This window comes from Spermophilus citellus, assembly GCF_964194105.1.
Source record: "Spermophilus citellus genome assembly, chromosome: 6".
In the NCBI taxonomy this organism is placed as follows: domain Eukaryota; kingdom Metazoa; phylum Chordata; class Mammalia; order Rodentia; family Sciuridae; genus Spermophilus; species Spermophilus citellus.
Genome location: NC_138187.1, coordinates 31,006,942 through 31,028,048, shown reverse-complemented (window position 1 = coordinate 31,028,048; position 21,107 = coordinate 31,006,942). Strand labels below are relative to the sequence as shown.

General features: G+C 42.6%; 1 protein-coding gene across 1 annotated transcript in view; it reads right to left on the bottom strand.

Moving 5' to 3' along the window:
- The window catches only part of LOC308650641 (cytochrome P450 3A9-like), a gene marked incomplete at its 5' end in the record, with an annotated part of 186,591 nt that extends 185,761 nt beyond the window's left edge, over nucleotides 1-830 (bottom strand). Inside the window, one exon of the mRNA XM_081296825.1 lies at nucleotides 760-830. Within this exon, the coding sequence (XP_081152951.1) occupies nucleotides 760-830 (71 nt within the window). The remainder of the gene's footprint in view (nucleotides 1-759) is intronic.
- Nucleotides 831-21,107: the final 20,277 nt, after the last annotated feature.

The window sequence follows — 21,107 nt, the reverse complement described above, 5'->3', positions numbered from 1 at the left end:
ACAATCCAGCAGGGTCCCTGTTCAGCGCGCCAAATGTGAACGTCTAGAGCGTTAGGGTCCCTGGGTAAGGGTCGCGAAATAACCGGAACACAGGGGATGCAGAGCCAAGGCAGCAATTGCAACTGCATGCTGAGGTTTATTTGCAAGTTCCTTATATAATTCTTCTTCTTCTAACAAAGCAAGCAATTCTTCAGTAACACTTTACCCACATTGCCCAAAAATCATGCCTCAGCGGGTACACAGAGCTAAATTCAGATTGTTCCTGTTCATTTGATAAGTACCCTCCCAAAGTTCTTTGTAGACATTATCTAATCCCCAAATGTACTGTTCCCAGGTCCAGTATGCAGGAAGCTTCTTCCTCTTGGCCAAACCTTGCAGAACTTGTGACTTGCGATAAGGGGAAGAGAACTTTTCCTCCTCCTAACTGAGGTTTGCCTCAGCTGACCTAAATCACAGCCACAGCTCTTGCAAAAAGTCAGGCCTGAGGGAGCTAAACTCTGCAGACTCAAACCCCAACAATAAACAATGACACAGAAACTTGTGAAGACTCCTCTTTACTCCCAGAATTCTGAAAGTTTGCAGAGGGTGCATCACTTTTCAGAAGGTGTCCAGTTGTTTGTAATCTGCCTCTACAGATTAATCTAGGTACAAACTGAGACTCAATCAGAAGTTCATCCTCCAAATCAAATGATATCACTAAAACTCCTAGTCACAGAAATGGGAAGTTTCAAGAGGAGAGGAACTTGGACAGTTACTCACAGGTAGAGGAGCACCAGGCTGATTCCCAGGAGAACCCAGGTTTCCATGGAAAAGTTTGGGATCAGATCCATCACTACTTTCCTTCCAAAATTTTCTCCTCTGAGTTTGACTTCCAGCTATGTGAGCTATCTTTTCACTGGCGAAGGTTCCAAGCTTGCCTTCTGTGAGCAGCTGTGAGTCAATGAAGTCAGTCTGGCATATTTATATGCTTGGAAAGGAAGTGGAGCTGGGTGCACAGCCAGTAGAAAAAACCACCTGTGCCCCACCCCCTATTGCAGAAGCCAGGTGCCCCCGCCACCTTGGCAGTTGGCAGTGAGTCATGAGACATGCCCATTTTTATCTTTGAGCTCAGGTTTGTAAAAATTATTAATAAAAAATTCTATCAGAGTTACCATTAGGCCCAAAGGTTATTGCTTCTTGTCAGAAACTCAAGTGAAACATTGGAATTAAATGTCCTCTAATCAGTTTTTGTCTCCTTGGGTTTTCTCATTACAAAATCCTTGAATTCCACCCAAAAAAAGTTATATCTAAATAATTACTCATGCACTTTCCTCTGCTTACAATGCCCTCTTGCTCAGAGAAGACTTTTTTTAATATTTTTTTAGTTGTTGATGGACCTTTTTTTCCTTTTTTCTTTCTTTCTTTCCTTATTTATTTCTATGCAGTGCTGAGAATCAAACCCAGGGCCTTACATCCTAGGCAAGCACTCTACCACTGAGTCACAGCCCCAGCCCAGAAGACTCTTAATCATCCTTCAAAACACAGCTCAGAAAAAACTTCATCTGGTAAAGGCTTTCAACACCACCTCCTCACACGGAGCCACTTCCTCCCCTGGACAACCTCTATTTTCCCTGCAACACATTTCTCTTTTTGTTGTCCTCTTTATGTACAACATTGTTGGATTCCACCTTTGTTTAACTTTCCAGAATGTGAACTTTTCTGGAGCAGGGTCTCTGTACTATCCACTATTACGCCCCTAGTCCCTAGCAGAGTTCTTTACAAAGAGCTGGTATCTGGGACGTTTGGTCATTGAGTCAGGTGAGATTGCTGGGCCTCTGCAGGTTCTTTGCCTGTGTGTCTTTGCTGACCACTTCATCTTCCTGGTTTATTAATACAGAAAGATGATTTGGCTTGTTTGGGCCACAGCCACCTTCCCAGCACATTCAGGCTGTGTGCCAGTACCCTGATGGCCAGAAGTCCCCTAAAAAACGGGGATGAACAAGATGACACTGATGGATGCACTGAGTAATGTCAATCCAAGCTACTTCCTGTGCCACCATTAAGAGATCCCTGCAGTAGCCAGCAAGTTAGACATATTTCAGAGCAAAGAATAACCTCTGTCTCTGAAAATAATGCATGTCCATGACCAATGGGTGTGAAAGGACAAAAGAGAAGAACAGCATCCTGCACGGCCAGGTGAACCACAAATCTCTACCCACCCATCTCATGACAGATATCACCACAGAGAGCACATCCAGCACCAGAACCCCCAAAAAATGATCCCAGATTTTTCATTAGGCCAAGAGGTATCTGAGCAGGTGGCTCCCTGCTTTTTGGTAAATGTGGATGAGAGCAGACCCTGGGAGCTGGTTTAGGAGGAGTCTTGTAAGAACAATTGTCACTTGTGAGACTCTCAACAGATTCCTGATGTGAGTGATGCCATGTCTGAGTGTTTGGAAATTATACCAGTTAATTACCTCAAGTCTGAGTCAAATTCTTTGTCTGATTAGCCTGAGAAAGAGAGGTTTAGGTAACAAAGCCTCCAAGTTTTGAAAACATAACAGAATGAGAAGTCATTCAAGCTGTGCTTGTGTGCTTCCTTCTCTCTTTCTTCTGACTCTGTGCCAACTGATACTCACCCTTCACCAACCCTTCCTACATCTCTGGCATGCATTCAAACAAGGAGAGATTATGGTGTCATTTGATAACTACTGACAATTAACAATCTTGAAACAGACTGAATTCAGAGGCACCCCATCTGAAATTGGGAATGACCTCCTTATGTTGAGAGTACAAGCTGGGAGCCATTGGGCTTCCACCTCCCACCCTGACAGGCACCAAAGAGGATGTAAATGGGGATTTCATTCCATCTGGGACAACACAGACTAAATCTGCATCTTTGTATTTCCTGCCTTTTTTTCCAGATTGCTCCCTCTTCAGATCAACCAAATATACACATGTATATCACCTGGCTTTTGTTTCTGTAAATTATAATTGTGTCTGTGGGATAGGTAAGGAGAAGCAATCTAACCACTTCCTCCTGGGCTGATCGAACTGCATCAAGTTCAATACTCATTTTACCATATTTTGTCTATTTATTATGTGGATAGGCAGCCAAATCCAGCCCGCCAGGATCAAGGCAGGTCCCAGGGTTAGGTTGTCAGTAACAATCTTACCATAACCCAAAATCTTTTTTATACTTTCTGTATAAAAAACCTCTATAGAACTAATATAATTTCATCCTTTGAGTCTAATGTATGAAAGATGATATATCATGAGCTATGTAATGCTTTAAATAATCAATAAAAAAAAAATTTCATCTTCCTTCAAATCATGTATTTGACTACTATAATGAAATAGCCAGGGCTATTATTATTTTCCCCGTCTTTCATAGCTCTGAACCTGGTTGGACTGGTTGGGATTTGTACCAACAAGGATGGGTTAGACATTCCTTGAGATGAAAAACGCATCCAGTGCTGGACCCCAATCTATGCAAAAGTTCTTTTTCTGCAAAGGGCAATCAAAGAAGCCAAGCTCTAGCCAGGCAGGGTGGCAAACATCTGTAGTCCTAGTTGTTCAAGACGATGAGGCTAGAGAATCACTTGAGCCCAGGAGTTCAAGGTCAGATAACACAGGGAGAAGTCATCACACACACAGAGAGAGAGAGAGAGAGAGAGAGAGAGAGAGAGAGAGAGAGAGGCATGTTCCTCATGAACTTAATTCCATAGAAGGTAATATCATCAAACACAAAGATATTTGCATACTAAATTTTTTTCTGTGCATGTCCAGGAAAGCATTATGTGCCAGAAGACTGCCTTCATGACTCTGGCATCTCCTCTACATATTTAGTGAAGCACTCACCACATACTTTAAAGATAGTTCTATATATTTAAGTATTCAGATGTTTAATTCCCAGTTATTATTCTGGTTGCAGATAGTGATAGCAAAAAATAAGGACATAGTATAAATAAGGATGGTTCAGCCACATAAAATTAATCATACAAGTATGAGACACATACAGTCCTTATCAATATGAATGGTTTATCTTCTTTCTTGTTTTCATATGCAACAGATAAAAGTCCAATCTCAGATTACATTCAGTAAAACATCAGGCTGATATAAGTGTAAATGAACAGGTGATCCACAAACTTAGTGATGTAAGGGTCCCAATAATTATGATATTTCCATCCTTTCATAATGGTAGCCCAAGTTGTTATTCCCATGGAAAGCCTGTCTTGACTGGAATTGTCTGACTAAATTTCTCTTGGTGTAGAGAGACACAGAAGTGCTCTGGAATGATTTGTGTATAAGGTTCAAATTCCACAATTTATAATTACAATTATGAAAAAATCAAGCAAGATTATTTATCTAACTTAGTTAAGTGCCCATTCTACTCAGTCGGATAAAACTTGATCTTGCTAATTTGGGGAATCAGGTGGTATCTAAGCTTTGGTGGCTAGAAGAGGAAATAACCAACTCTTCTGGGCTAATGGATGGGAAGGTTGAGGAGCATGTCAGGTGAAAGAGACAGTTCCTCTCATTATTGGACTCTTCCAATGTGTCCCTAACATCAGTATCACTGTAGATTGGCAGGACTGTCTGGTTACTGTGTTCAGGACTTGTGCCAAATTCTACCTATAAGCCAGTCAGAATCCTTGCCCTTGTGAAATTTAACCTTAAGGGAGAGCAATGCTAATCAAATAAATACACAAATAATATTAAATTACAAATTTTATTACAAAATAAAAGAAAACTTGTTGAACTTCCCAGCAGTGTTTGACATGGGTGGTTGATGTGACAAGAGATGAGAAATTAAATCAATATATGACCCAGCTATATCATCCCCCATATTTATCCAACAGAATTAATCAACATACTATGCATATCCATGTTTTTGGTAGTATACTTCACAATAACTTAGTCATAAAAGCAATCTAGGTGTCCATCAACTGGATAAAGAAAATATGGTATATGTATGTACTCAATGGAGATTTACTCAGCCATAAACACAAATAGAGTTATGCCACTTGCAAGAAAATTAATAGAAACAGAGAATGATTTGGTCAGCTTTTTTTCTTCTGTGACTAAAGGACACAGCTAGCACAACTGTATGGGGAGGAAAAGTTTATCTAAAGGCTCATCGTTTTAGATGTCTTATTTCATAGAAGGCCAGCTCCATTCCATGGGGGCTCAAGGTGAGGCAGAACATCATGGTGTAAAATTGTGGCAGAGGGAACCAGCTCACATGATGATCAGGAGAGAGAGAGAGAGAGACAGAGAGAGAGAGAGAGACAGAGAGAGAGAGAGAGAGAGAGAGAGGTCTTCACTTGTCAGATACAAATATATACCCCAAAGCCATGCCCCCAATGAATCACTTCCTCCAGTCCCACTCCACCTGCCTACAGTTCCCATTCAGTTAATTCAATCAGGGACTAATTCACTGATTAGGTTAAGACTATGCTATATAACCCAATCATTTCTCCTCTATACCTTCGTGCATTGTCTCACACCTCAACCTTTGGGGAACACTACACACCCAAATCATAACAGAGAACATCATACTAAGTAATATAAGCCAGATTCAGAAAGTCAAGGGTTCTTTGTTTTTTATCATATGTGGAAGCTAGAGAGATATAAATGAAAGAAAGTGAACTCAGGTAAACAGAAAAGGGACCAGTAGAGAAATGGAATCAGTGGAGGGAAAAGGGGGAGCAAAGGGAGGGATCTGAGAATGAAATAGACAGTGTATGCTATGTGCATATATGAATATATCACAATGAAAATCACTCATCTATCTAATCATAATGCACAAATAAAAATTTTAAAACCATAAGAGAAAAAATAACTGAAACATATTAAATAAAGAAGAAAAGATATATTTGGACTCACAGTTTAAGAGATTTCAGCCCATAATCACTTGGATCCATTGATTCTGGGCTTTGGTGAGGCAGATTTCCATGACAGAAGTGCACCATGGAGCAAAGTTCCTCCCCTCATGGTGATTGGGAAGCATAAGGAGGGCAAGGTAGGGGCTAGGGATTTGATAAGCTCTTCTAGGATCTGCACCTGGTGACCTAACTCCAACTAGGCCCTAGGCTCCGTCCTCTCTACCACCTTCTGATAATGCCATACAAATGTGAATCCATCTATGGATCATTCACAGATGAGATTAGGGAAGCTCATGATCAAATCACCTCCCCAAAATCTCCACCTCCGCACATTGCTGCACTGGGAACAAAGGTGTTAACCCTTGAGCCTTTGGGAACATTCCAGAGTCAAACCATATCATGATTTTTCCTTTATCCCTTAACTCTCTCCTACTTAGTAAGTTATGAAAGCAGAATCCAAAGGACTTGTGGGGTTGGTTGTGTGAGAACTTGGGTATGCTCAGCTCTAATTCCTCATCTGACTGTAGAAGGGGCTCAGTAAATGCCCTTCAAATCACAGGACCCCAAGGATCACCTGCCTCTCTCTCTACCTCTATGATTCTCTTGTATTTAAAAAAATGCCACCTCCACATTATTCTCTTTATCTTGCATATCATGAGAGACCCCCAGGCCCTCCAGTTCAGCCAGAAACGAAGAACTCCTGAGGGCAGGATGAAGCACAAAGACAGTGGAATAGACTGGACCTTGAAGAAGACATCTGCCAAGGAGGTCCTAGCTTTAAAATTCTAAAGTGGTTTCTCAACTAGGAGTACAGAGTAAAGGGCATCATACACATGCACACAAACACATATTTGCCCACAAACACACACACACACACACACACACACACACACACACACATTTTGGTTTTTTTTAGTAGCAGTAATTGAACCTAAGGTTGCTTAAAATCCAGCCACATCCCCAGCACACTTTACTTTTTTTTATTTTGAGACAGGATCTCACTGTGTTGCTTACAGCCTTGCTGAATCTGCCTTCAAACCCTCAAACACATGATCCTCCTCCAGATCCCCTTGGATTACAGATGTGCATCACTGTACCCAACACACACACACATAATGTACCTCAAGCAACAATAGTGTTACTGAAAGCTCAGTCTTGTCCCTGATGTCAATTCAATAAAAAGGACAGTTTTGAGAAAAAGAGAAAGTTTTATTGTTCTACTGAGGAAGGAGAAGCACAAGGGACTCCTTTCCCAGAGGCTGTGATTCTGCCCATCAGGGAGAACAGAGGGTTCCTTTTTTGTTTGTTTGTTTGATCTTTTTTTTTTTTTTTTGTATTGGTAGATGGACAGAATGTCTTTATTTATTAATTTTTATGTGGTGCCAAGAACTGAATGCAGTGCTTCATATATGCTGGGCAAGTGCTCTGACTCAACCCAAGAACTGATGGTTTTTAAAGATATAATCCATTCCAGGTGTTCCCTGTGAGAGGTTCGATTTACCTGTTAATTTGGGAGATAACCATTCTTATGGCACCAGTCCTGAAGTCTGACTTACTTTGTTCCTGTGGTGGGCGTATGCTCAAAGACAGATGGATAACTCAGCCTAGGATGGGAAAAGATAATCTTGTTCCCAACCCCCAGGTTATGAAGAGAGAGAGGAAGAAGAGGAAAATAAAATCCTGACCATATTAAAATAAGCCTCAGTGGCGAAGCAGCCAAAGACTATATTCAAAGCATGAAGTAGATGACTGATAAAATAGGTGAAATTTTTGTCTAAAACTTTTAACTTTTTTCCTATTTCCTGAAATAAATTGAAGAGTATTGGTATTAGTTCTTCTTTAAAGGTCTTGTAGAACTTGGGAGTGTATCCATCTGGTCCTGGGCTTTTCTTGGTTGGTAAGCTTCTGATGGCGTCTTCTATTTCATCACTTGATATTGGTCTGTTTAAAATTGTGTATATCTTCCTGATTCAAATAGGCAAATCATATGACTTAAGACATTTATCGGGATTGGGGTTGTAGCTCAGTGGTAGAGTGCTTGCCTAGCATGCTTGAAGTAAGGGTTCCATTCTCAGCACCACATACAAATAAATAAAAAGATCCATTCACAACTAAAAAAAAATTTAAAGAAATTTATCAATGCCTTCAATGTCTTCTATTTTATTGGAGTATAAGTTTTCAAAATAATTTCTAATTATCCTCTGTATTTCTGTAGTATCTGTTGTGATATTACCTTTTTCATCGTGTACGTTGGTGATTTGAGTTTTCTCTCTACTTCTCTTCATTAGCATAGCTAAGGGCCTGTCAATTTTATTTATTTTTTTCAAAGAACCAACTTTTTGTTTTGTCAATTTTTTCAATTGTTTCTTTTGTTTTGATTTCATTGGTTTGAGCTCTAATTTTAATTATTTCTTGCTTTCTACTGCTTTTGCTGCTGATTTGTTCCTCTTTTTCTAGGATTTGAGATGTAATATGAGGACATTTATTTATTAGCTTTTTCTTCTTTTAAGGAATGAACTCCATGCAATGAACCTTCCTCTTAGTACTGCTTTCATAGTGTCCCAGATTTTGATATGTTTTGTCTGTGTTCTCATTTACCTCTAAGAATTTTTGATCTCCTTCTTTATGTCTTCTGCAACCCATTGTTCATTCAGTAGCATATTGTTCAGTCTCAAGGTGATGGAGAAATTTTTATTTTTTACTTTGTTGTTGATTTCCAATTTCATTCCATTATGATCTGATAAAATGCATGATTGTATCTCTCTACTTTTTTGTATTTGCTAAGAGTTGCTTTGTGGCATATTATATGGTCTATTTTGGAGAAGGATCCATGTATTGCTGAGAAGAAAGTGTACCTGTTTGATGCAGGTTGAAATATTCTATATATGTCAGTTAAGTCTAAGTTATTGATTGTATTATTGAGTTCTTTAGTTTCCTTAATCAATTTTTGTTTGGAAGATATATCTAGTGGTGAGAGAGGTGTGTTAAAGTCACCCAAAATTATTGTGTTGTGTTCAATTTGAACTTGAGAAGAGTTTGTTCGATGATCATAGCTGCACCATTGTTTGGGGCATATATATTTATGATTGTTATGTCTTATTGGTATATGCTTCCCTTCAGCAGTAGATAATGTCCATCTTTATCCCTTTTGATTAACTTTGGCTTGAAGTCTACTTTATTTAATATGAGGATGGACACCTCTGATTGCTTCTGCAACCCATGTGAGTGGTATGATTTTTCCCAACCTTTCACCTTCAGTCTCTGTATATCTTTTCCTATCAGATAATCTCCTGGAGGCAGCATATTGTTCTTTTTTTAATCCAGTGTGCTAGCCTATGTCTTTTGATTGGTGAGTTCAAGCCATTAAAATTCAGGGTTACTATTGAGACATGGTATTCCCAGCCATGTTTGTTTATTTTGGTTATTTAACTTGACTTGATTTTCTTCTTTGATTAGTTTTTCTTTTAGAGTACTAACTCCCTCTGCTGATTTTCATTGTTGTTTTTCATTTCCTCTTCATGGAATATTTTGACAAGGATGTTTTGTAAAGCCAATTTTCTGGCCATACATTCTTTTAACTTTTGTTTATCATGGAAGGTTTTTATTTCATCTTCAAATCTAAAGTTTAATTTTGCTGGATATAAGTTTCTTGATTGGCACCCATTTTTATTTGTATTTTTTTATTATTTGCTCAGCCCAATACAATGATCTTGACATATCATACATTTGATTCAAATAGGGTATGAATTCTCATTTTTCCACGTGTACAGATTGCAGGATCACATTGGTTATACATCCATGTGTATACATACAGCAATCTTAGTGTCAGTTGTATTCTGCTGCCCTCCCTATCCCCCCTCCCCTCCCCTCCCATTACCTCTCTCTTCTCATTCTACTGTGACACTTATCTCTCTCTTTTTTCTTCCCTTCCCCCCTCACACCATCGTATATGTATTTTGTGAAACCATGAGGGGCTCCTTCCATTTTCCATGCAATTCCCCTTCTCCCTCCCATTCCCTCCTGTCGCGACCCCCTTGCCCGCAAGGAAGACGCAACACCGGGAATCTTCTTACAGCTGTTTATTCAAGCTCTCGAGAGTTCTTCTAATCTCCCAGAAGCCCCTCCCAGCCTTAATAAAGTATCCAAACACCCAATGCGAAGCTGCCACGTGGAGCTTTCTCGTAGGGTGTCAAAGAACCATGTGCCAACTCTCCCAAAGAAGGAGTTGTTTATCACAGACCACCACAAGGCCAGCGCCATCTTGTAATGGCGACCACAGTCCGCAGAAGCGGCTCGCCACAGTTCCCCCTTTCGTTTACTAAAAACAAAACAGGCAAGAGTAGAGGTGAATCGCCATTACTCATACGAAGCCTTCAACCAGGAACCTCATCAGACCCAAGCAGGTCAGGACGTTCCCACATGACCGTTATTGGCTGAATATGAAAACAGACACCACAAAGCTGTTAAGGCCCTGTGAGCTGGCCTCCTTGACGTGCATACAAATCAGGGCTGGATCCAAGCCCTGGGGGCCGGGGGGAATCCACTGCCAGCAGTTTTTTCCTTCTGTTTATAGCATGTCAAAGGGAATCAAGTAGCCCCTGTCTTAGGTCGTTCACTGCCCTTACATTGCTTACCCGTCTTTGGGGAGGCCCCATTCCCCTGTCTTAGGTTGCAGTGCAAGCGTGAAAGTTGCCCGTCTCTGGGTACTACAAGATCAGCTCGTTGTTGCCAAGGCGTTTAATGGTATCTACTCAGCCAGTCATGATTAGGTCTCTGAGGCTGAACTGTGGCTGTATAGAAATACAACGACAAACAAGTTGGCAACACCCTAAAAGAAAGGCACGGGTCATAGAGCGATAGAAAAGTACTAGCGTGGAAACCCATCTGTGTGCAATGGCAGTAAAGCCGGCAGAGTGTAAGGGCTTTCCAACACTAGGAGAATAACAAGGAAGGACATGTCGTTTCCAGTGTAATGTCCGTAAAACTTGGGGTGTAACGACCATGTCAAAGGTTTACTGTTTAATTTGTGCAAGCCAAACTTGAGGTGAGTTGCCAGTTTCCAAAGCTGCAAGAGCTTGTATAATCATAGCTTTATCGCGAGCATTGCGGGCCTTAAGGCGGCAGAGAAACCACAAGCAGAGAACCATACCGAAGCAACACATTGCGCCAAAAATGCCTACCCCCACCCACTCTTTAAAAAAGGAAAAGGCAGAAGATATCCAATCAGTGAATTGACCCAACGTTATGGGATCAACGTGGGTACTATTCAAGACAGCTATCTGGGTTAGTTGAGACTGGATCATGTCTTCCGCTGCCATGGACCAATTTCCGGCCAAGTATTCTCCGATGATACGGGAGGCATTCCTGGAATCATTAAATCTGACAGAGGTTATGCATAAATGTGCACGTTGATCAACACAGCCCAAAAGCACCAAATCAGCCAATTCTTCTACCTGAGCTTGGAGTAAATCTATTCTTTGGTTGGCAGCTAAGATCCCTGACAAAATATGTTGATTAATTGCATTTTGGGACTCAAGTATCATAGAAGTTTGTTGAACAACTTGATTAACGGAGGCAGCAGTCTGCACTTGATTGGCCATGGCCACTCCGGCCGCGACCGCTGCAGCAGCAGATACCGCCACGGCTGTCACTATAGCAGCTGTGATTCCAAAATCCCTGCGGACTCTAAGTAGCTCAACAATGGGGAATTTATCAGGGTCCGCAATAACTGGGATTGGAACAAAGGTTGGAATTTTCATAACCACTGCTACAGCCGAAGAACCATCCCAACATTCAGATAAGAAACAATTAACATTAAAACAATCTAGCATTTCTGACGAGGTGTCATTAGCCAAAAGGAGTAAGAACGGAGATTGAACACAAACCGCTGCAGGGGGCAATGTGGCATTATCCAACAGAGAGTTGAACGAAACAGATGTGAGTCTACTACCTCGCTCACTCTCGTAAACAGTGCCAGAAACATTAGCCAACCAACTTTTGGCTCCCAGCAATTGAGCCAGTGCAGAAATATCAGCTGAAGCCCCCTTTGTGTTGGAAATCAGCCATTGAAACCAGGACCAACCCACTCCTGTAGAGGAGTTGGCACTGTTGCTAAAGTCATAAACATACCTCTTAAGAGAGGGGGAAAGGGAGAAACCTTTAGCAACTTGACGTTTCTCCCAAGAATAATCCTGACAAGGCGTGAATGTTGGGGGGAAACCAAGATTAGGGGTACAGTAAGGAGAAGCCTTAAAATGAGTGGCATAAGGAAGTCCACTAGAATATGGGGGCATTGGAATTAGTACCTCGGAGATACTAGCCAAGGTAGTTATGGTTAAAGCAGAGCTATTTACGGAGGTTCCTGAGCCTGATTGTTCCCCTGAGACTACTTGGCCCAATACAGTACTGAGAATGCTCCCTGAGACTTGACTGGACTGCAATGGATTGTCCCAGTTAGTCAAATTCTTGGTCTTAAGACGGATACAATGAGCGTTCCCAAGGCTAAAACAAAACACTCCTGTGAGATTAACTTGAGATTGATTGTAAATGCGTTCCACGTCCCCTCTAGGAGAGGCACAGGGCGCAGACATCTCACACGAGGTAGAGAAAAGAGTGGGAAGGACACTGGAATTACCGTGAACCGGCATCGGCATTGGCCAAGCCCGTGCCACCGCCCACCATTGCATTGGTGTCGTCTGTGTCATCGGCATCAGCACCAGAGCCAGAGCACTCAGCAGAATGAAGATCCTCATCACGGGATTGCTGTGGTAATTCTTGTTGCTGAGTAGCTGGCGTCAGGACTCTTCTTGTCAGGCGTTCAGGGACCCACAATGGTTCCGTGTGATCCTGGGGAAAAACACATACGGATCCTCGTGCCCATGTCAGCACGGGGTCGGGGCCGTTCCATTGGCCCGTAAGAACATCTTTCCACTTAACATAGCCAATCACAGAGGGCTGAGGGAACACATGTCTATCGGCCGCAGAGCGACCATGAATATCCAAATTCAAAAAATTAATAGTAAAGAGAGCTAAGGACAAGCATTCTTTAGGAGTATGTCCAGCTCCTATTCCCCCTTTTTGTTTTTGTAAAGTTTCCTTTAAGGTGCGATGAGCACGCTCAACAATGCCTTGTCCTTGAGGATTGTAAGGCAGACCATGAGTAAGTTGCACTCCCATAGTAGAACAAAAGGACGTGAATTGTCTGCCAGTATAAGCAGGTCCATTGTCAGTCTTAAGGGACGTGGGCGCACCCCACGCCGCCCAGGCTTTCAGGCAATGAGTTATGACATTACGTGCCTTTTCTCCTGATAACGCAGAAGCATGAATAACTCCAGAGCACGTATCAACAGAAACATGGACATACTTGAGGTTACCAAAGTCAGGTATATGTGTCACATCCATTTGCCAGACAACCAGTGGCTTCAACCCCCGTGGGTTCACTCCATAAGTAGGGGGATGAAGAAATGTGACACAATGGGGACAGTGCAATACTATCTGCCGAGCATCTGCTCTAGAAATGGAAAAACGCCTGCGCAGTGTTAAAGCATTAACATGGAAATTTTGGTGAAACAATTTAGCCTCTTCTAAGGAGGAAGCCAAACAGATCAACTGACCTCGAGTGGCTGAGTCCGCACAGGCATTACCCTGTGATAATGGACCAGGGAGAGAGGTGTGAGCCCGGATGTGCATTGGATAAAAGGGAGCAGTGCGGCTACAGATAAGCTGTCGAAGCTGATTAAAGTAAGCAGATACATTACGGGCATCACTAATAGCTCCCACAGCCTCTAGGATTTTTAGTGCTTGCACCACATAGATGGAGTCCGAAATGAGATTAAAAGGAAAAGAACACTGTTTAAACACCTCAATAACAATTTGCAGTTCTACCCATTGTGGATTTTCAGGAGCAAATTGATGCTGGACAGGGGGAGAATCATTAATGACATAAGCTCCCATTCCAGACTTGGAACCATCAGTAAAAATATTAACAGCCCCCGGAATTGGACTGGATGAAGTTACTTTAGGGAAAATAATAGGATGTTCCTTAACAAAATGGAGTAACGGATGAGAAGGGTAATGATTATCAATATCCCCTTGAAACGAACAACATAGAATAGCCCAGTTATCTAGAGTAGCACACAAAACATTAAGTTGAGGTTTAGTATAGGGTATAATAAGAGAAGAAGGTGATTGTCCGAAAAATTGAATGCTTTGTTGAATCCCTTTAAGTGCTAATGCTGCAACAGCATCAGGATAATATTCTAAGGATTTTCCTGGGGATACATGTGGGTGTATCCATAGCAAAGGTCCATCTTGCCATAGTACTCCAGTAGGCTGCCGCATAGTGGCAAGCACACATAATTGAAAAGGTTTATCACTCTGGAGCCTGCATAAAGTGGCATGTTGTATAGCTTCTTCTACTGTCATAAGGGCCGCTCTAGCCTCTTTGGTGAGGCTACGAGGGGAAGTAAGATCTGGATCACCTTTAAGAGTAGCATACAAAGGCTGTAGTACAACATTAGAAATATGTAAATATCCTCGTATCCAATTAATATCTCCCAGCAGTTTCTGAAAATCATTTAGAGTTTGAAGATCCTGAGTTCGTATGGTGATTTTTTGTGGTTGTAATTTGTCATACCCAATTGTTGCTCCCAAATACTTAATAGAATCTCCTGTTTGAACCTTTTCAGGTGCTATATGCAGCCCACATTGTGCTAACAACTTCACGAGGTCGTCATAGGCCTCATGAACTGTTTGTTCTGATTTAGCAGCCAATAATACATCATCCATATAATGAATGATCTTGATGGAGGAGTACTTTTGTCTGAGGGGCACAAGTGTCTTCCCTACATACATCTGACACATTGTGGGACTATTAGCCATTCCCTGCGGCAACACTATCCACTCAAACCTTTGATCTGGTTCCTCGTGGTTACACGAGGGAAGGGTAAAGGCAAAACGCTGCGAGTCTTTAGGATGTAAAGGAATAGAAAAGAAACAGTCTTTAATGTCAATAACAATAATGTGCCAGCCTTGAGGAACAGAAGAGAGCAGAGGCAGCCCTCTCTGAATGGGCCCCATAGGTTGCATTTGAGCATTAACCGCTCGTAGATCATGCAGTAGGCGCCACTTCCCTGATTTTTTCCTAATGACAAATATGGGAGTATTCCATGGAGAAGTAGAGGGTTGGATGTGACCCAAGTCAAGTTGTTCTTTAACTAGAGCATGGGCTGCTGTCAGTTTAACCGAGGGAAGAGGCCACTGAGGCACCCAAACAGGCTCCTCGGTGAGCCATGTTATGGGTATTTGAGCCTCAGCGGCCCCTAGGAAAAACCCAGACCAAATCTGTCAAGCTTTTGATGACCTTGTACAGGATGCTTACGTCCCTGTAAATGTTTTCCTAGTCCTAAACCTGGCCTATACCCCATATTGTGTATAATTTGTTGGGACACTGGGGAATAGTCATTACTAAGAGTGAACCCCATGTCTTTCATCAGGTCACGGCCCCATAAAGAGATAGGTAAATTAAGTACATAAGGCTGAAAAGTACCATGATGTCCTTCCGGGTCCTTCCAGGAAAGATGTCTACAGCTAACCTGAGGAGCCTGGGCATATCCAAGTCCTCTCAGAGATTGATCAGAAGTCTGCACTGGCCATCCCTTAGACCAGTCCTTAAGTGCAATGATGCTACGATCTGCACCTGTATCAAGTAAGCCCACAATTGATTTACCTTCTATGCTTAATTCCAAAGTAGGGCGATTACTCATATCTAGTGACAAATAAGCACAATTCCCTCCGGTGGTACCAATCTCATTCCCTGTCCGTGACTTTGAGTCTGCAGGGAAATGATCATGTAAACTAGGCAAAACCAGTAATTGAGCAATCCGATCTCCTGGGGAGATGGACACAATGCCTTTTGGAGCTTCCACCATAACCTTTACTATCCCTACAGTATCAGGACTTATGACTCCAGGGAAAACATGAAGACCTTGCAAAATGGAAGATGCACGTCCAATTAGCAAACCTACAGTGCCAGGTGGTAGAGGCCCTTTGAACTCAGTTTCCACCAATTGGACTCCCATCTTAGGTGTTAACACGAGTCTGGAGGTGGAACAGAGGTCCAATCCCGCGGCACCTGTAGTGGCTCTCCGCGTTTCATGGGATGGCGTAGAGATGGCCATGTCTCGGGTTCGGGTGTGACATTCTCCACTGCCCCATATATTTGTGGGCCCTGGGGTCGGGGGCCCCGTCGGCCGTTTTTTGGCCCAGCTGAAATAAGCTGTCCATGGATGTCCCTCACTGATGTACACTCTTTTGCCCAATGCTTCCCCCTTTTGCACCTTGGACACAATCCCGGTGATCGAAGGCCAGTGGAAGGGCCACCGTGAGGAGGTCCAGTAAAATTGACATTTTTGGGACACTCACGTCTGATATGACCGGGTTGACCACAATGGAAGCATGTTCTGGCGGCAGGATTGCCCCCTTTTGCAATCCGAAGGACAGCAGCTGCAAGACCTGCATTAGTTAAAGGCCCTCCAATCTCTCTACACACTTTCATCCATACTTCTATGCCTTTGTTCTTATAAGGAGCGATTGCTGTTTTACATTCCTTGGTGCATTGCTCAAAGACCAATTGCTTAACAAGGGGCATGGCTCTATCAGGATCCCCAAAAATCTTTCCAGCAGCATCCACCATCCTTGCTACGAAATCTGAAAAGGGTTCTGTAGGGCCTTGTAAAATCTTGGTCAAATTACCAGACACTTCTCCTCTATTTGGAAGTGACTTCCATGCCCGAATGCAAATGTTATTAATTTGATCATATACCTCAGGAGGGAATCCTGTCTGTTGATTAGCAAATCTACCTTGCCCCAAAAGCATGTCCTTATCCCAATGAGGATGTCCTGCTGCATGGTTTTGGGCGGCCTGCTCTATTGCGCCCTCTAGCATAAATGCTCTCCAGTCCAAATACTTGCCCGGAGAAACACAAGCCCGAACAAGGCTAGCCCAATCAGAGGGAGTCATACAGAATCTAGACAGACTCTCCACCTGAGTTAATGTGAAGGCGGCATCCACCCCATAAGTGCGTACAGACTCTGCCAGGGTCTTCACAATTTTGAAATCTAAAGGCTCCGAAAATCTTCCCCTATTCTCATCCTGAAAAACTGGATAAGCAAGACCCATCTCAGCGTTAACAGCCTTCCATGTTTGAGCATGGAAAGCTCTCCCCGAAACACCCCCACCATACGGCGGTGGGTCCGGAGGATCACATTTCTTGAGCCCTGGTCTATCTTCGTTCCCTTCTCCAGCAGCTAAACTCCCTAGCTGGCGAGACAGCCTCCCAAGCTCCTCCTCCTCATCCTCCTCTTCTTCTGACCCGCTTCCACATGGGGGTGTGCGCAGCGCACTGAGATCTGGATACAAGCGTTTCCTCCCCTGCTTCTCGCTCCGCACGCTCCCATCCTCCCGAGATACCTCACCTTTTGTCAGAGATAATCGTCTCCTCCCCTGTTTCACGCTCCGCACACTCCCATCCTCCTGAGATATCGCACTGCCTGCTGTCTCCGATTTCTCCTCATGTAACTTTTCTAAAACCTCCTGTCCTTTAGCAAGTGCGTCATGACATCTGCCATCTGTGAGGCAACTACGGACTATCTTCCAAAGGGGAATCACCCCACCCTCCAAAATGCCCTGCTCACAAGCAAAGTCAAGATCCTTGCCCAATTTATCCCAACAAGGCATAGTAAGGCTGCCCGAATATGCAAACCACGGTGCAGCAACATCTACTTTCTGCAAAAATCTCTGTAAGATACTATGTTTCACTTTCAGGCCTTTGGAACGTAACAGGCCGTCTAGTGCCAGAAGAAGCGGGCTTGAAGATGTGACACCCATGACACAGCAACAGAACAGATACAGAGGACAAAACGAAAGTACACAGAAACAAAAGAAAAGTACACAGTGCAGCTGCAATAAAATATGAGGCTCTCTCTGTCTTTGTAGAGGAGCTGACTCCGCTTTGATTGCGGGTCCCACTAACCGGGACTATCAGGTCCCGCCCACCGGGACTATCGTGTCCCACTCACCGGGACTGTCGGGTCCCACCCACGGGGACTGTCGGGTCCCACCCACGGGACTGTCGGGTCCCACTCACCGGGACTATGGGGTCCCACTTACCGGGACTGTTCAGTGCACCACCTCTGACGACTTGCAAGTTTTGATTTTCCCGGGTCTCGGCACCACTTGTCGCGACCCCCTTGCCCGCAAGGAAGACGCAACACCGGGAATCTTCTTACAGCTGTTTATTCAAGCTCTCGAGAGTTCTTCTAATCTCCCAGAAGCCCCTCCCAGCCTTAATAAAGTATCCAAACACCCAATGCGAAGCTGCCACGTGGAGCTTTCTCGTAGGGTGTCAAAGAACCATGTGCCAACTCTCCCAAAGAAGGAGTTGTTTATCACAGACCACCACAAGGCCAGCACCATCTTGTAATGGCGACCACAGTCCGCAGAAGCGGCTCGCCACACCCTCCCACCTCTTTTCCTTGTTTCGTGGTAATCTTCTTCTCATGCTCTTCCTTCCTACTCTGTTTTGAGTCACCTCCCTTATATCAGGGAAGACATTCAGCATTTGTTTTTTAGGAATTGGCTAACTTTGCTTAGCATAATCTGCTCTAGTGCCATACATTTCCCTGCAAATGGCACCCATTTTTTTTCAGAGCTTGATATATGTGGTTCCAGGATCTTCTCTCTGTGTTTGTGGCATTGGGGTCTCAGGTGGCTGAGAGCCACAGCCTAGACTCCAGAGAATATCTCTCTGGGGCTTCCAAATGTTAAGGCACTATTCCAAAATCCCAGGGCCAAGGACCTGAACAGACACTTCTCAGAGGAGGACATACAATCAATTAACAAGTACATGAAAAAATGCTCACCATCGCTAGCAGTCAGAGAAATGCAAATCAAAACCACCCTAAGATACCATCTCACTCCAGTAAGATTGGCAGCCATTATGAAGTCCAACAACAACAAGTGCTGGCGAGGATGCGGGGAAATGGGTACACTTGTTCATTGTTGGTGGGACTGCAAATTGGTGCAGCCAATTTGGAAAGCAGTATGGAGATTTCTTGGAAAGCTGGGAATGGAACCACCATTTGACCCAGCTATTCCCCTTCTCGGTCTATTCCCTAAAGACCTAACAAGAGCATGCTACAGGGACACTGCTACATCGATGTTCATAGCAGCACAATTCACGATAGCAAGATTGTGGAACCAACCTAGATGCCCTTCAATAGATGAATGGATTAAAAAATATGGCAATTGTACACAATGGAGTATTACTCTGCAATAAGAAATGACAAAATCATAGAATTTGGAGGGAAATGGATGGCATTAGAGCAGATTATGCTAAGCGAAGCTAGCCAATCCTTAAAAAACAAATGCCAAATGTCTTCTTTGATATAAGAGGAGTAACCAGGGACAGGGTAGAGAAGAAGAGCTTGAGAAGAAGATTAACATTAAACAGGGATGATAGGCAGGAGGGAAAGGGAGAGAGAAGGGAAATTGCATGGAATTGGAAGGTGAGCCTCAGGGTTATACACAATTACATATAAGAAGAAAGGATCGGTAGGAGAAAAATTATACAAGTGGAAGAAACGATTTATAGTAGAGGGGGTGGAGAGAGAGAAGGAGAGGGGAGGGGAGGGGAGGAGGGATAGTGGAGAATGGGATAGACAGCAGAATACATCAGTCACTAGAAAGGCAATTTGTAAATCAATGGAAATGTAACTGATGTGATACAGCAATCTGTATACGGGGTAAAAATGGGAGTTCATAACCCACTTGAATCAAACTGTGAAATATGATGTATTAAGAACTATGTAATGTTTTGAACAACCAACAATAAAATAAAAAAAAAAGAATTTATTCTGGCCAGGGCCAAGGGAACACAAAGCCGCCAGTTCTGCAGCCCAAGAATTGAAAGCTGGTGAGGGGCATCTTAGAAACACAAAAAAGCACAAAGAAGGGAGGCAGGGGAGGCAAGTACAATCATAAGACATATTTCACAAAGTGGAAAGCACCAAGTTCTCAGAATTGGCACCTTTTTGTGCATAGTCAGGAAGCAAGCTTGCATTCGTTCTACAGTTATGGACATTGTTTTCAGGGATCAAGTTGGTAAGGGTGGCAATTTCAGCTTCTATGTGAATGGGCTCATGCAGAAATGGGGGCCAATGCTGCCCAGGGTGAATTGTCTGAACAAAATTGGGTCAGACTGACTTAATTTTCAAATCATCCCATAACAAATCCATTTACAATTTTTTTTATTAATGTCCTATGGAAACATGTGATGCTGGTACCCACTGTGCAACACCCATGCATGCACATTCCATGTTCAGTGAGATTCATTCCACTCTTCTTCCCTTTTTATGTCCCTTCTTCTTCCTCCTCAACCCCTCCATCTACTCTACTGAACTTTCCTCTATTTTTTTATTAGTTGTTCAAAACATTACAAAGCTCTTGACGTATCATATTTCATACATTTGATTCAAGCAGATTATGAACTCCCATTTTTTGATGAAATTACCTCTCCCTTCTTTTGTTCCCTCTCTCTTTTTCTTGTATTTTTTTATCTCCACCTTACTTGCCTTACTTTGGATTAGCTTCCCCTTAGTAGAGAAAACCTTTGAAGTTTAATGTTTTGGGACTGGATTATTTCACTTAACATGACTTATCTTCATTTTAACCTTTAGCTTTGATAACCTATAACAGAAAGGAGCAAAGATCTACCAACAAAAATAACTATTTTATAGATTTTTTAGTTTTGTTCATATACTTACTTTTACCAAAATTCTGGATATTTTCATATGGTTTCATGTTAATATTTAGCCAAAAAAATAGTATCTATTTCATTATAGTAGTCACAGAAGGTTATGCAGCCCTTCTGTCTTTCTGGTAAAGTATCTGAAACTTTCTGACTTTGTTGTTGCTAAAATAATTCATCACCATTGGGTTTTATTGATTAAATACCATAGAAAATTTAATGAGTGTGAACCATTTATAATTCTGCAGGGTTACAGTGCCTTCTCCGTGGCAAATAAGATTTGAGTTCCAACTGTTCTTTATGACAAGTGGAATCTGGGCCCAAACTGGTGTCTTGTAGGGTGACCAGTTAATCAGTCTGCTGATTTCACAATCTCAATGGGCCTGATTAGGGTGATTAAAATATGAACTTCCTAAGTTTTATGTGTAAGTTT